General features: G+C 42.4%; 1 protein-coding gene and 1 long non-coding RNA gene across 2 annotated transcripts in view; one reads left to right on the plus strand and one right to left on the minus strand.

Moving 5' to 3' along the window:
* The window catches only part of LOC121029725 (uncharacterized), a 43,958-nt gene extending 35,732 nt beyond the window's left edge, over positions 1-8,226 (minus strand). Inside the window, exon 1 of the long non-coding RNA XR_005789862.1 lies at positions 8,038-8,226. This is a non-coding gene — a long non-coding RNA (uncharacterized LOC121029725). The remainder of the gene's footprint in view (positions 1-8,037) is intronic.
* Positions 8,227-9,285: 1,059 nt separating this feature from the next.
* Positions 9,286-11,345, plus strand: TPBG (trophoblast glycoprotein). The gene has a single exon (XM_040474032.1). It carries the CDS (start codon positions 9,390-9,392, stop codon positions 10,647-10,649), a length of 1,260 nt encoding a protein of 419 aa, XP_040329966.1. The 5' UTR covers positions 9,286-9,389; the 3' UTR covers positions 10,650-11,345.
* Positions 11,346-12,387: the final 1,042 nt, after the last annotated feature.

Below are 12,387 nucleotides of genomic sequence, written 5' to 3' on the forward strand. Positions count from 1 at the left end.
CACAGGTTTCCGTTACACTATGTGTTTTCTGGACTTAATAACAAAACATTTACATTCAATTAAAAAAGAAAACTAGATTTCCCACACTTCAGATAGCTTACTTAATAAACTAGTGGAAACAATAAGTTTTCATGAAAACAGGGCCCTTGTCTGTTTTATTCACCATTGTGTCTCAGTTCTCAGCACAGTGCCTAGAAGCACTCATCATACACTCCAAAATCATTTATTTAATAAATTATGAATAAATTCAGCTTATTCATAACTACTGGTTATTTTCTTATTTTAAAGAAGCTTCTAGTTCCTTATGGTAAAGCTTGGAAGTTATGGGACAATTTTAGAGTGATTGCCCATACTGTGGAGAGTAGTTGATGAGATTGTCAGAAATTCTTATCTATCTATTTATCTATCTATCTATCTATCTATCTATCTATCTATCTATAATCTGTCTAATCACAAATCCTATATATATATGTATTCAGGCAGGTTGTACAACAAAGTCCAATTGGTTGCCTACAGGTGGCGTTCTGCTTGATTATTGAACATTTATTAGTCAGTGTCTGCAACCTACTGATTATAAACTATTTTTAATGTCATCCCTTTGCAAATGTCATCACATCAATATTCTTGGGTTCAAGCACTCCTGATGCTACACATACTTCCAACAGGTTTTTGTTCAAGTTCTGTATAGGCATCCTTTGGCATGCACTCTGCACCTAACTCCTTTACTCTACCATCACTCACACTGCTCAGGCCAAATGATTTGACACTGGTTTGATTTTGTCCCCCTAGTTAAACTCTAACTTCCATTTTTTTTCACTGCCGAGTGATGTGATAAATCCCAATTCCAAAATAGACTAATATATTTAGTCCCCTCTTCCTGAGCTTTTATATGGGATTCTAAACTAAATCTGGTACATGTTCACTTATTGACTTCAAATATTTCAAAGAGTTTTGGCAGGCAACTTATTAACCTATGAACTTTAGCTCACTGAATAAGAGTTATAAAATACATTAGAAATACAAAATACTTGGGTCCTGTATCCAAGTTTTGGCCCAAGTCTGTGTGCTGAACTTCTGCCATGGACATGCAATAGATCACCTGTCAATGTGCCAGGGTTAGAAATTTTTTAAAGGAAAATTTCTGGCTTTGGAGGTGGCTCTGTTTGGAAGACAAAGTGAGTACCACAAAAAAAGGCACATTAATAAACATTTATTGAACTGTATTAAATTTAATTGAAATTAATTGAATTTGGATGGTGGCTACAATTGCAACTGCTCCCATTTCTTGGCTGAATTCGTTTTGGTTTAGAACTCAGTTTGAGCAAGGACTAGAGAAGTGGAAAATCTTCAATGTCACCTTCAAAGTTGAATTACTTTACATTAGGAAAAGAGTATTAGGTAATATTGCTGATTTAAATGTTTATCATAATTTCCTTTGGAAAAAAATAATTTCAACGAAGTAAGTCAGATTTTTCTTCACATAAAGTTCACTATTCTAGCCTTTACGTATGTCTCAACTTCTTACAGTCAAATTTGACTCTTCAATCTAGAATTATTAGAATTTCCCCTGGACACCATTGAAAATATAAAAATTATCTATGATTTTATAAGTTTTAGAATTATAAATGTCTCACCTCCATACTGAATAAGTCACTACAGTGTATAGATTCTAGCTCTTAAATATCTGTTTTCAACCCTTTTGAAACTAGTGTTTCCTTTTTAAAATGAATATTTTATAAAACCTCCTCGGTACATAAAATTAACCTTCACACATACATTTTATTATTAACTATAATATAAAGGAGTTACAAAAGAATAATTATATATTACATAACATTAATAACATATAAATATTTGGGCATAACTATATTAGAAGACGCAGTGCTGTGGTAATATACTTCCACCTACTTATAAACAGGCTAGTATTTAAGAGAAAGTAGACCAATATTCAAATAAATAGTGAGAATATTTTTCCTTTACATTAGATATTTTGAATATGTTTTAAAAACCATTTATTTTTATTTATTTTGAGAGTGAAAGACAGCACTAGCAGGGAGGGGCAGAAAGAGAGAAGAGAGAATCCCAAGCAGGCTCTGGGCTGTCAGAGCAGAGCCTGATGGGGGTCTTGAACTCATGAGCAGATCATTACTTGAGCCAAAAGCAAGAGTTGAGGGGTGCCTGGGTGGCTCGGTCAGTTAAGCAGCCGACTTTGGCTCAGGTCATGATCTCCCAGTTTGTGAGTTCGAGCCCCACATCAGGCTGTGTGCTGACAGCTCAGAGCCTGGAGCCTGCTTGGGATTCTGTGTCTCCTTCTCTCTCTGCCCCTCCCCCACTTGTGCTCTAGCTCTATCAAAAATAAACAAAATATTAAAACAAAAAATCAAGAGTCGGATGCTTAACTGACTGAGCCACCCAGGCACCCCTCTATTAGACATTTTGAAGGAAGATTCACTTTGGATGCAATAACTAAAAATGCAAACTGATACAGTTGGGTTGTATTGGTGATTCAAATAGCATGAGCAGCATGGCTGTCAGAAATAAAATTTTGTAAAGTTCCAAACAAAACAATATATATTTTCCTTTCAATAAATACTGTAGCTGCATTCCTGGAAAATTCAGTGTATATTAAAACCATACTATAAGTATTTGCAGTTTAAATGTAAGATGGAGTTGTTTCTAGGATGATTATAATCTGGTTTTTCATCTGCAAGAATGTCTAGAGGGATATTTGATATATATGTGGGAAGCAGAATTATTTTTCATTGTGTATTACTGCCCTCTAATTACAGGAGTTCTAATATCCCTGGCATCTATGCGCTAAATGTCAATCACTGGGACAACCAGAAAATGACTCCACAAATATCCAAAATGCCCACCAGGGGCAGTGTCACCCTGTTGAGAACCACTGGTCTATACAATCTGCTCCTGCCTTGCCAATCTTTCACAGCTACTTTAGTTTGGTTCTGCAACAACTAAACACTTGGACCTCCTACCTTCTCTCCCTACCCTCAGTCTTCTCTGCTTGTATTTCACCCTTCTGACAGATAGCAAAAGTATATTTCTAAAATGCATGTCTGATCATGTCATTTCATAGCTGAATATGGTCAGAGGCTCCCCAGCACTATAGAATGAAGTCAAACTTTTTAGAACGGAGGGCAGCAATCTGTTCACATTATATTTCAAATTTTTACCACTCTCTTGAATGTGTGTTGTGGTCTTACCCATGTAGTCTCTAGAACTGAACAAGTTCTCTCTTTCCACCAAGTTGGCCATCTTTGGTCTGGTGAGTTCTTCCTAATAATTCATAATGCAACTCAAGTATTGCTTCCCCAGTGAAGCCCTCTCCAGTCAGCTCCCCACTCTACCCCTGACCCAGGCGCTTATCATGTTCTACAACTATTAGTTTGTCTCTACCACTAGACTGTGAATTTAATCTGACAGCAGCAATTTTTCTGCTATCTACCTTTGTGTCCCAAGAACATCAAGAGGGTGGAGGCCTTATGGTAAGGTCTTAAAAAGTTAAACACGTTTAAAATTGAATGATCTTGGGGCGCCTGGGAGGCGCAGTCGGTTAAGCGTCCAACTTCAGCCAGGTCACGATCTCGCGGTCCGTGAGTTCGAGCCCCGTGTCAGGCTCTGGGCTGATGGCTCGGAGCCTGGAGCCTGTTTCCGATTCTGGGTCTCCCTCTCTCTCTGCCCCTCCCCCGTTCATGCTCTGTCTCTCTCTGTCCCAAAAATAAATTAAAAAAAAAAAGTTAAAAAAAAAATAAATAAATAAAATTGAATGATCTTGTAATGTTAACTATGTGGAGTTCTGCAGATTACCATGTAATCATCTTTATTTACCTTTCAATATTTTCTCACCCTTGAAGAATCACATATTGCACCCAGTTTAATCTTTCCATCTATTACAGCTTTTTATCTTGTTCATGTTCTTTCTTAAGTATTTATTTAAACTCCAATAAATTTTGAAACATCTTAGTTATATTTTCCTTTTACTAGCTCCACCCCTCCACTATACTGACTCATGAAAAAAATATGTCCTTTTTGACCCAACCCTGGTTTATATTTTATTTAATTTGAGTAAAGTTAATTAAGTTAACTTTACTTATTTAATTTACTTTACTTAATTTAATTTGTCTTTAATTTACTTCTTTATATCTCAGACAAGAAGCCCATTTCTTTCTAAAAGAATTTGAAATCAGCTCTTGATTGCTCAAGAAACAATCAGCTCATTGTTCCTTTCATCAACAATTTTTAAAAATTGTTTTCTCCGTGAGTGGATACATATAACCTCAGGTTGATTGTTGTGGTTTTAAGTGTTGTTTCATGGTTTTATGACATAAGCGCTTGATGTTATTCACCAATACTTGATTTTGTTTTATATTTTTCAGATTTGAAAGTGTTTATCAATTTCTTTGCTAATTTAAGGCAGAGACCAAAATTTAATAGTTTTACATAATGTTGATGTTTGTCCATGTTGGACTGTTTGGCTTCCCTCTGCTGGTTTTCATGAGAGTGGCCATAATCAGTCACCCCCGCCCTTTTTTTAATATTACATTATTCTTTGCCTTCCTAGGACTTAACAGCAATATTCCAATAATTTACTAATGACTTTCCTTTGGGTCATTAGAAGAAAAATGGTTCCTGTAGAAACAATTTAAATAAATGATAGTGCAGAGACATTTTCCTGGAGGCTACAAAGTGACCTATTGAAATACACTAAATTGTTCTTCTCCATTAGGACATTCAGATCCTCCTTTTATTTCGTTTTGGAATGAAAGAATAAATGGGGAACGAATATGCTCTGAGATCCTCTGGCCTGCTCTAGAGCATATAAATAGCATCTCACACAAAAAATTTCCAAGATGTCAGGAACAAGGCAAGTATGATAATTTAAGATAATTAAAATTCTTAAGATGAGCAAAATAGAATGGATTCTAGTAAGCTTTTCTCACTCAAAGGAAACTTCTTTAAAATGTAGTTACTGATCTAAATGTCTTTCAATAAGGCAATTAAAAAATGTGGTATAACAATTCAAACCATGGAATATTTTGCAGCCTTTAAAAAAGAAGAAAGCAAACCTCTGTGTATGGATATAGAATGATATACATGGTTGTCCTAAATTAGAAAAATTATGAATAATGCATATACTGTGATCCCATTCATATAAAAAATAGCAGAATCACAAGTGAAATATATACAAAGGAGAGGAGATTGGAAAGCTACACATACATCAAACTGCAGTCAATGTTGTGCATTGAAAGCTTTAGTTTCTACGTCTGTTTCTTCCACCAGGTTATGTGTTCCTTGGTTACCAGATCAAATAAATGGATGCCCAGTTAGATTTTTTTTTAATGTTTTTTTTTTTTTTTTTTTTTTTTTTTGAGAGAGAGACAGTGTGAGCAGTGAAGAGACAGAGAGAAGGGGAGATACAGAATCTGAACCAGGCTCCAGGCTCTGAGCTGTCAGCACAGAGCCTGATGTGGGGCTCCAACCCACAAACCATGAGATTATGACCTGAGCCGAAAGGGGGTGCTCAACCAACTAAACCACCCAGGCGCCCCCCAGTTAGCTTAGAATTTCAAGTGGAACGGATTTTTTTAAGTACATCTCAAATATTACACAGGACATACTTAATACTAAAATATTATTCATTATTTATCTGAAATTGAAATTTTTATTTTTTTATTTGTGAATTCTGGCATTTCTACTTTAAGGAGACCATAAACCATTCATCCTTGTACTCCTATCATTAGCATATTTACAGATATATAGTGGTTGCACAATAAATCATGAGAGGGAGAATAATTAAGGAGAGCACAATAATAAAGGCAATTTTGCTAAGTGTGTTACATACATTATCTCAATTCTAATGGAAATGCCTTAAAGTTCTCTTAGTGGTCATATTTTACAGATTAAGGAACAGAGGTATACAAAAGTCACACAGTAAATGGAGGAGCTAGAAATGACCCCAAGTTTCTGGGTCCTGATTCAGCAGCCATAACCAAGTGCCAGCTGCAGGGAGGAAAAGAGAGAAAAGAAGGGGAAAGAACCAGGGGCGAGGCTTTGATTTTGCCTAAGTGTAGCTGAGCAGGCCTACACAAAGTCTTTAACCTTGCTGGAGGTGGAATGTGGGATATGTAGGAGAGGCAGATAAATCTGGGCCTTGTCCCCATATCCACCACGCATTAGAACAAGTTACATAATTTATTTTTGCCTCAATTTCTTGCCCGTACAACTGGAGTAAGAACACCTGAGTACTGACACGATGAATAAAGGAGATAATTTCTGTAAAGTGATCAGCACAGGGCTTGGCCAGTGAAAGAACACTAAGTCAATGCTAGTTATTCTTGGCCCAGAACCCCAGTTTTTTCATTTAAAAAAACTCCCAAAACAGAATAACAACATCAATAAAAAGACAGTGATATGAATAATATCAATAATGCCAAGTTGATTTGAGGATCAGATGAGAAATATGTATTATCTCTCTAAATTCTAAAGTGCTTCTCTTTCTCCTCAACAGAGTACTTGCTCTTCAGATCAGAATCAGAATCAATGTCATGCCAGAACATTATTACAATGTTTCCCCTGAGTAATTCATTTTGCTTTAAAAATTATCATACATGAGCACTGGGTGTTGTATGGAAACCAATTTGACAATAAATTTCATATATATAAAAAAAAAAGAAAAAAAGAAAAATAAGGTGACAATCTTAAAAAAAAAATAAAAAAAAATAAAAAATAAATAAAAATTATCATACAGTAAAATCGACTCTTTTCGGTAAAGTTTTATGAATTTTAAACCATGTACAGATTCATGTAACCACTACCACAGTCCAGATACAGAACATGACTGTAGCTTTTGAGATTCTTTTTTCAAAGCATTTCACATTCTTGTTGCAAAACAGTTTTAAAAAGAAGAAAAAAAAAGAATTTAGATAACTGTGAAGATACGAATTAACAAGACTGGCTTTTTGTACAAATCACTGCAGTCTCCAACACCTCTAGGCCTTGTCTGGGCCATTTTTGCTGTTGACTCTGCAGACCGTTTCCACCAAAGTAATCAGGAATCAGGTTGAGAATCGGGGCATTTCTTCCGGCTAAAGGCACGTGTCACAGGCCCAAACTTCAGCATTCCCTATTTGCTCCTTTTTATATTATCTTCCAGATCTTAATTTTCCCAACTATTTCCTCTAATTGCCATTCTCTCTCTAAAATGAAGAAGCCTGGAATGCCAGCACCTTCTCATCCCTTCGGGACAATTATTGGACAGAGTTATTCAGAGAGCAACGCTGGACCCCTCAGGACCCTAAACCTCTGGGATATAACAGATTCTCCAGGTAACAATCTATCCCTTTTCCATCCTCTCCACCTCCCCAGCCTGCCAGGCACTCCCAGGGAGGACAGACATCTGGACCAAACTTCCGTCCTCCAAGGGCCGCCCACGTCCCATCCCCCATCTCGTGGGCTCTCCCATCTTAAGGGACTTGCACTGACACACCGCTGCCACATCCGCTTTCTGGGTGACTCAAGTCATTGCTATTTGCCTTTTCTTTCTAGCATGCTTTGGCTGCTGTTTTCTTCCCTCTGCTTTTAATTTGGGGAGGAGAAAAGCTAATGAACCAAGAACGAATCTCCTCTCCACGAATCCTTTCCCCCCTTAAAGTTGGCTCTCAAGTTCCGGAACTATCCTAGAAGTGCGGGGGCGGGACAGGTGGGGATGCATTAATTACACCTAAACCTTAAATTGGCATGTAACGTTATCACTCGGGTGGGAAGACTTTCTGAAGCTCCCTTGCAGCTTGCTGGGCATTTTGCTGCTGCCGCTGTACATTTTCTGCTCATTTCTTAATGCTGCTGCTTCATGTGCTTCTGTCACCCCTAAATCTATCTCTACGGCCCAAGATGCCCAAATCAGGGTGAATTCCACGAGATTCACCAGCGGTTTTCTTCCTGTCCAAGGTAAATACATTATGCAAAATGAGGAACCACCAAAGGATGCAGGCTAAGGGGGAGAGAAAGGGATTCCCTCACCTTTCCTGGCACATCTCTCGTTAATTTCCACCGGAAGGAGGCGCGCGGCCCAGATCCCCCCAGTCTCCTTTCTTAAATCCCCCAACCGAGGGCTGCAAAGGTTGGCGGCGCGGCGGGAGAAGTCCCTCTAGCAGGCCTGGCTCTCCCCCGCCCCCAGGGTTGGTTTTTCCCAGCTGCGGAGGTTGGGCCAGGGGCAGGGGTGCGAGGAGAGTCGGCGCCCGCTGCGCGGAGCCGGGAAGTCGCCGCGACTCCGGTGAGACTCAGAGTTGTCTCCGGAGGTGACGGGCGCGGAGGTGAGCGGTGGGGAGCAAGCGGCGACGGCGAAAACGCGGAGGCTGCGCCGTGGCCCCTTACCATCTTTTGAAGGGATAGTAGCGTAGGTCCAGGGTCCCACCGCCGCTTTGTTCGCAGCCTCTCCCTAAGGTACTCTTCGGAGATGACTTGAACCCCCTCTGGGATCCGAGGGTCTGGCTGGGGCGGGGGGGTGGGGGGGGGGGGAGCGACAGCTGTTAGGTCCTCCATTTCCTGCTAATCCGGGAAGGTACCAAAAGAGATGAAAAGACTCCTGTAACCTGAAACTTCCCTCCGTTCCAAACCTGGACCGGGAGGTGAGGTTCGGGCGGGGGCGGAGACCCCGGAAGGCGGGTCGCCAGCCGAGGCGGTGGGGGACGGAGCTAGGAGAGAGTGAGAAGTTTGGTCAGGAAGACGCTGGGGATTAAGAAGTTAGACTCGGGGGACGAATCTGATCGGGAAAGAGGAGGGCGGGGGGCTGGAAGAGTGTATATATAGTGTGGGCCTGGGCAGAAGGAAGACTTTACGCTCGGTGTCTCGGGACGCGCGCCCCTCTCCCGGGGAAAGATGTGCGTGGGAGTGGGGGAGGCGAAGCCTGGACGGTGTTTCGGAGGGAGGTCCTGGGGACCGAGTGGGGACGACTTGGCTTGGGGAGTCCGGCTCCCGCACTCGGGGAGCTGCGGCCGCCGCCGCTCCTCACGCTTCTCTCCCGCCTGTCCCAGGTCCTGAAGCGGATCGAGCGCGAGGCGCCAACAAAAGAGACAAGAGGGTGCCACCCGGGGGCGGCGGCAGGAAGAAGAGCGGGAGGAAGAGCGCGGAGCTGAACGTCCCGAGCCTCCGTGCGTACTTTTTAGAGGGAAGGGGCGGGGGAATCGGCCCCGGGAGGGGGACGCCGGGTGACGAGGGGTTTAGCCAAGTTCCGGCTGCGGCGTCCCTCCTCTGCTCCCACGAGAGGAAAGTTTTCTCCAGACGCTTCCGGCCGGCCGGCGCCCTCCGGACCAGCTCCCGAGCCTTCGGAGCGGGCGCCGTCCCAGCCCAGCTCCGGGGAAAGCCGCGCCGCGATGCCTGGGGGGTGCTCCCGGGGCCCCGCCGCCGGAGACGGGCGGCTGCGGCTGGCGCGGCTGGCGCTGGTCCTCCTGGGCTGGGTCTCTTCGTCCTCTCTCACTTCCTCGGCGCCCTCCACCTCCTCCACGTCGTTCCTGGCCTCCGCGGTGTCCGCCCAGCCCCCGCTGCCGGGCCAATGCCCCCAGCTTTGCGAGTGCTCCGAGGCGGCGCGCACTGTCAAGTGCGTTAACCGCAACCTGACCGAGGTGCCCGCGGACCTGCCCCCCTACGTGCGCAACCTCTTCCTCACCGGCAATCAGCTGGCCGTGCTCCCCGCCGGCGCCTTCGCCCGCCGGCCGCCGCTGGCGGAGCTGGCCGCGCTCAACCTCAGCGGCAGCCGCCTGCAGGAGGTGCGCGCCGGCGCCTTCGAGCATCTGCCCAGCCTGCGGCAGCTCGACCTCAGCCACAACCCGCTGGCCCACCTCAGCCCCTTCACCTTCTCGGGCAGCAACGCCAGCTTCTCGGCCCCCAGCCCCCTGGTGGAACTGATGCTGAACCACATCGTGCCCCCTGAGGACCACCGGCAGAACCGGAGCTTCGAGGGTATGGTGGCGGCGTCCCTACGCGCCGGCCATGCGCTTCGCGGGCTCCAGCGCCTCGAACTGGCCAGCAACCACTTCCTCTTCTTGCCTCGGGACGTACTGGCCCACCTACCCGGCCTCAGGCACCTGGACCTGCGCAACAACTCGCTGGTGAGCCTAACTTACGTGTCCTTCCGCAACCTGACACACCTACAAAGCCTCCACCTGGAGGACAACGCCCTCAAGGTCCTTCACAACGGCACCCTGGCGGAGTTGCAGAGCCTGCCCCACGTCAGGGTCTTCCTGGACAACAATCCCTGGGTCTGCGACTGCCACATGGTGGACATGGTGGCCTGGCTCAAGGAGACAGAGGTAGTGCAGGGCAAAGCCAGGCTCGCCTGTGCATTCCCGGAAAAAATGAGGAATCGGGCCCTTTTGGAACTCAACAGCTCCCACCTGGAGTGTGACCCTATCCTCCCTCCATCCCTGCAGACTTCTTATGTCTTTCTAGGTATTGTTTTAGCCCTGATAGGTGCCATTTTCTTACTGGTTTTGTACTTGAACCGCAAGGGGATAAAAAAGTGGATGCATAACATCAGAGATGCCTGCAGGGATCACATGGAAGGGTATCACTACAGATATGAAATCAACGCGGACCCCAGGTTAACAAACCTCAGTTCTAATTCGGATGTCTGAGAAACATTCGAGGACAGCTATGCATGAGATGTAGACTTAAGCTTTATTCTGTCCTAAGCTTGCTCCACTTCCACTCTCCACTATGGACACCACTGACCTTGACTGAAAGCAGTGAAGGGAATTTGCTCCCTTGTTATGTGAAGTGTCTTGGTGTGTCCTGTTAATGTAAGACGATGAAAAGCTGTGCGTAGTGTTTTATCTTCTTCCTTTTCTTGGAACTCAACTCGTGTGGATGGATTTTTCAAGTTTCAGCATGAACATGGACTCCCGGCTGTCTGTTTCTCTTAGTACAGTTCGAGGGGTAGCCAGTGTACCCGTAACACGGATAGCATTCAACAAGAGCTGCCTCAACTTTTTTGAGAAAAATACTTTATTCATAAATATCAGTTTTATTCTCATGTACATAAATTGTGGAGAAAATAAATGCATTCCATAGACTGCCTGCAGATCTTAGCAAGCTCTTCAAAGTTAACTCCATAGTACACAGGAGCACCTGCATCCGAGAGCATGCTTACATTTTACTGTTCTACTTATTACAGAGAATAACTTGCAACTTCAGATAACTTCTTTGACAAAGTAAATTACTTTTTTGGTTGCAGTTTATATGAAACTGAAGTTTTTTTAATAAACTGCATTGAGATCCAACAGACTAAATTGTTAAGAAAAACTTCAATAAAGATTCTTAAAAGAACTACAGTTGTGTTCAAGTTTGCTATTTGAAATAAAAAGGAGTAGGAGTAATGTCTTCTATAAATAGATTTTGGGAATAGTTTTGAGATGGTGGATCCATTCAGGATTTAAACAGAGTTGAATATTCATGTGATAGACATCTCATGGTCCCAAAGTTAATGCTATTCATGAAGCAATTTTGAAAGAGTGTTATAAAGTTGGTAAGGTAAGAGGGAAGAGTTCTGCATCTTAAACAGCTCACAGTTTGGAGCTTTTTCTAGACTACGTTGTTAGAATGGAACAAAATTATTTGCTTAATAAAACTTTATATATGAAATTGTTCTGCGGGTTTTTAGAGCAGACCAGGAAACATCTAATGCAAATAAATGTTTCCAAACGAAGTGTCTTAAAGAAACAGAATATCCTAAAATAAGAGACTTAAAAATGTAAATTAAAAAACATTTCCTAAGATCATAATGTAAATTGGAACTTAGATTTTCTTGAGAATATTTTTTCAAAAACATTTAAAATGGAATATACATGGTCAATAGTTTATCAGAGATCCTGCTTGTATGTTTAGAAAACCGTCATGATAGGCTATGTATTTGAGGCAATAGCCACAGATAAATGTCTATGTCCATAAACAAGTGTCTCAACTAATCATAGGTTATGTTCAGTTCAGTATTTAAGAATTTGGGGATATTCCGATTTTGCCTAAGCTCTACATACACCTTTGTGAAGAATAAATCACATTTAAGAGTAAATAAAAGCAATTGGTTAATCAATTGACACTATCAATAATAGACAAGATTTTCTTTTGCTCAGTTTGTTATGAGCCAATTAAACTTAAAAGTAAATTCCATTAATCTCCAAGCTATTATATACAGTGACTTAAATTTAGTTGTTATTACTTTACATACAGTGTAGGTAAACTTGTATCAGTAAGTCTCAGGGCCTTCTTTCTCTTTAAATTGATTATGTTTTACAGTGTTTTATATTTGAAATAAAATTTCCATTTCCATATTTTTATAAATGAAATTGGAATGTAGAACTTTAGGTTCTAGTGGTC

Source organism: Herpailurus yagouaroundi, unplaced genomic scaffold (genome assembly GCF_014898765.1).
Source record: "Herpailurus yagouaroundi ecotype Mexico unplaced genomic scaffold, PumYag 139, whole genome shotgun sequence".
NCBI classification, from domain to species: Eukaryota; Metazoa; Chordata; class Mammalia; order Carnivora; family Felidae; genus Herpailurus; species Herpailurus yagouaroundi.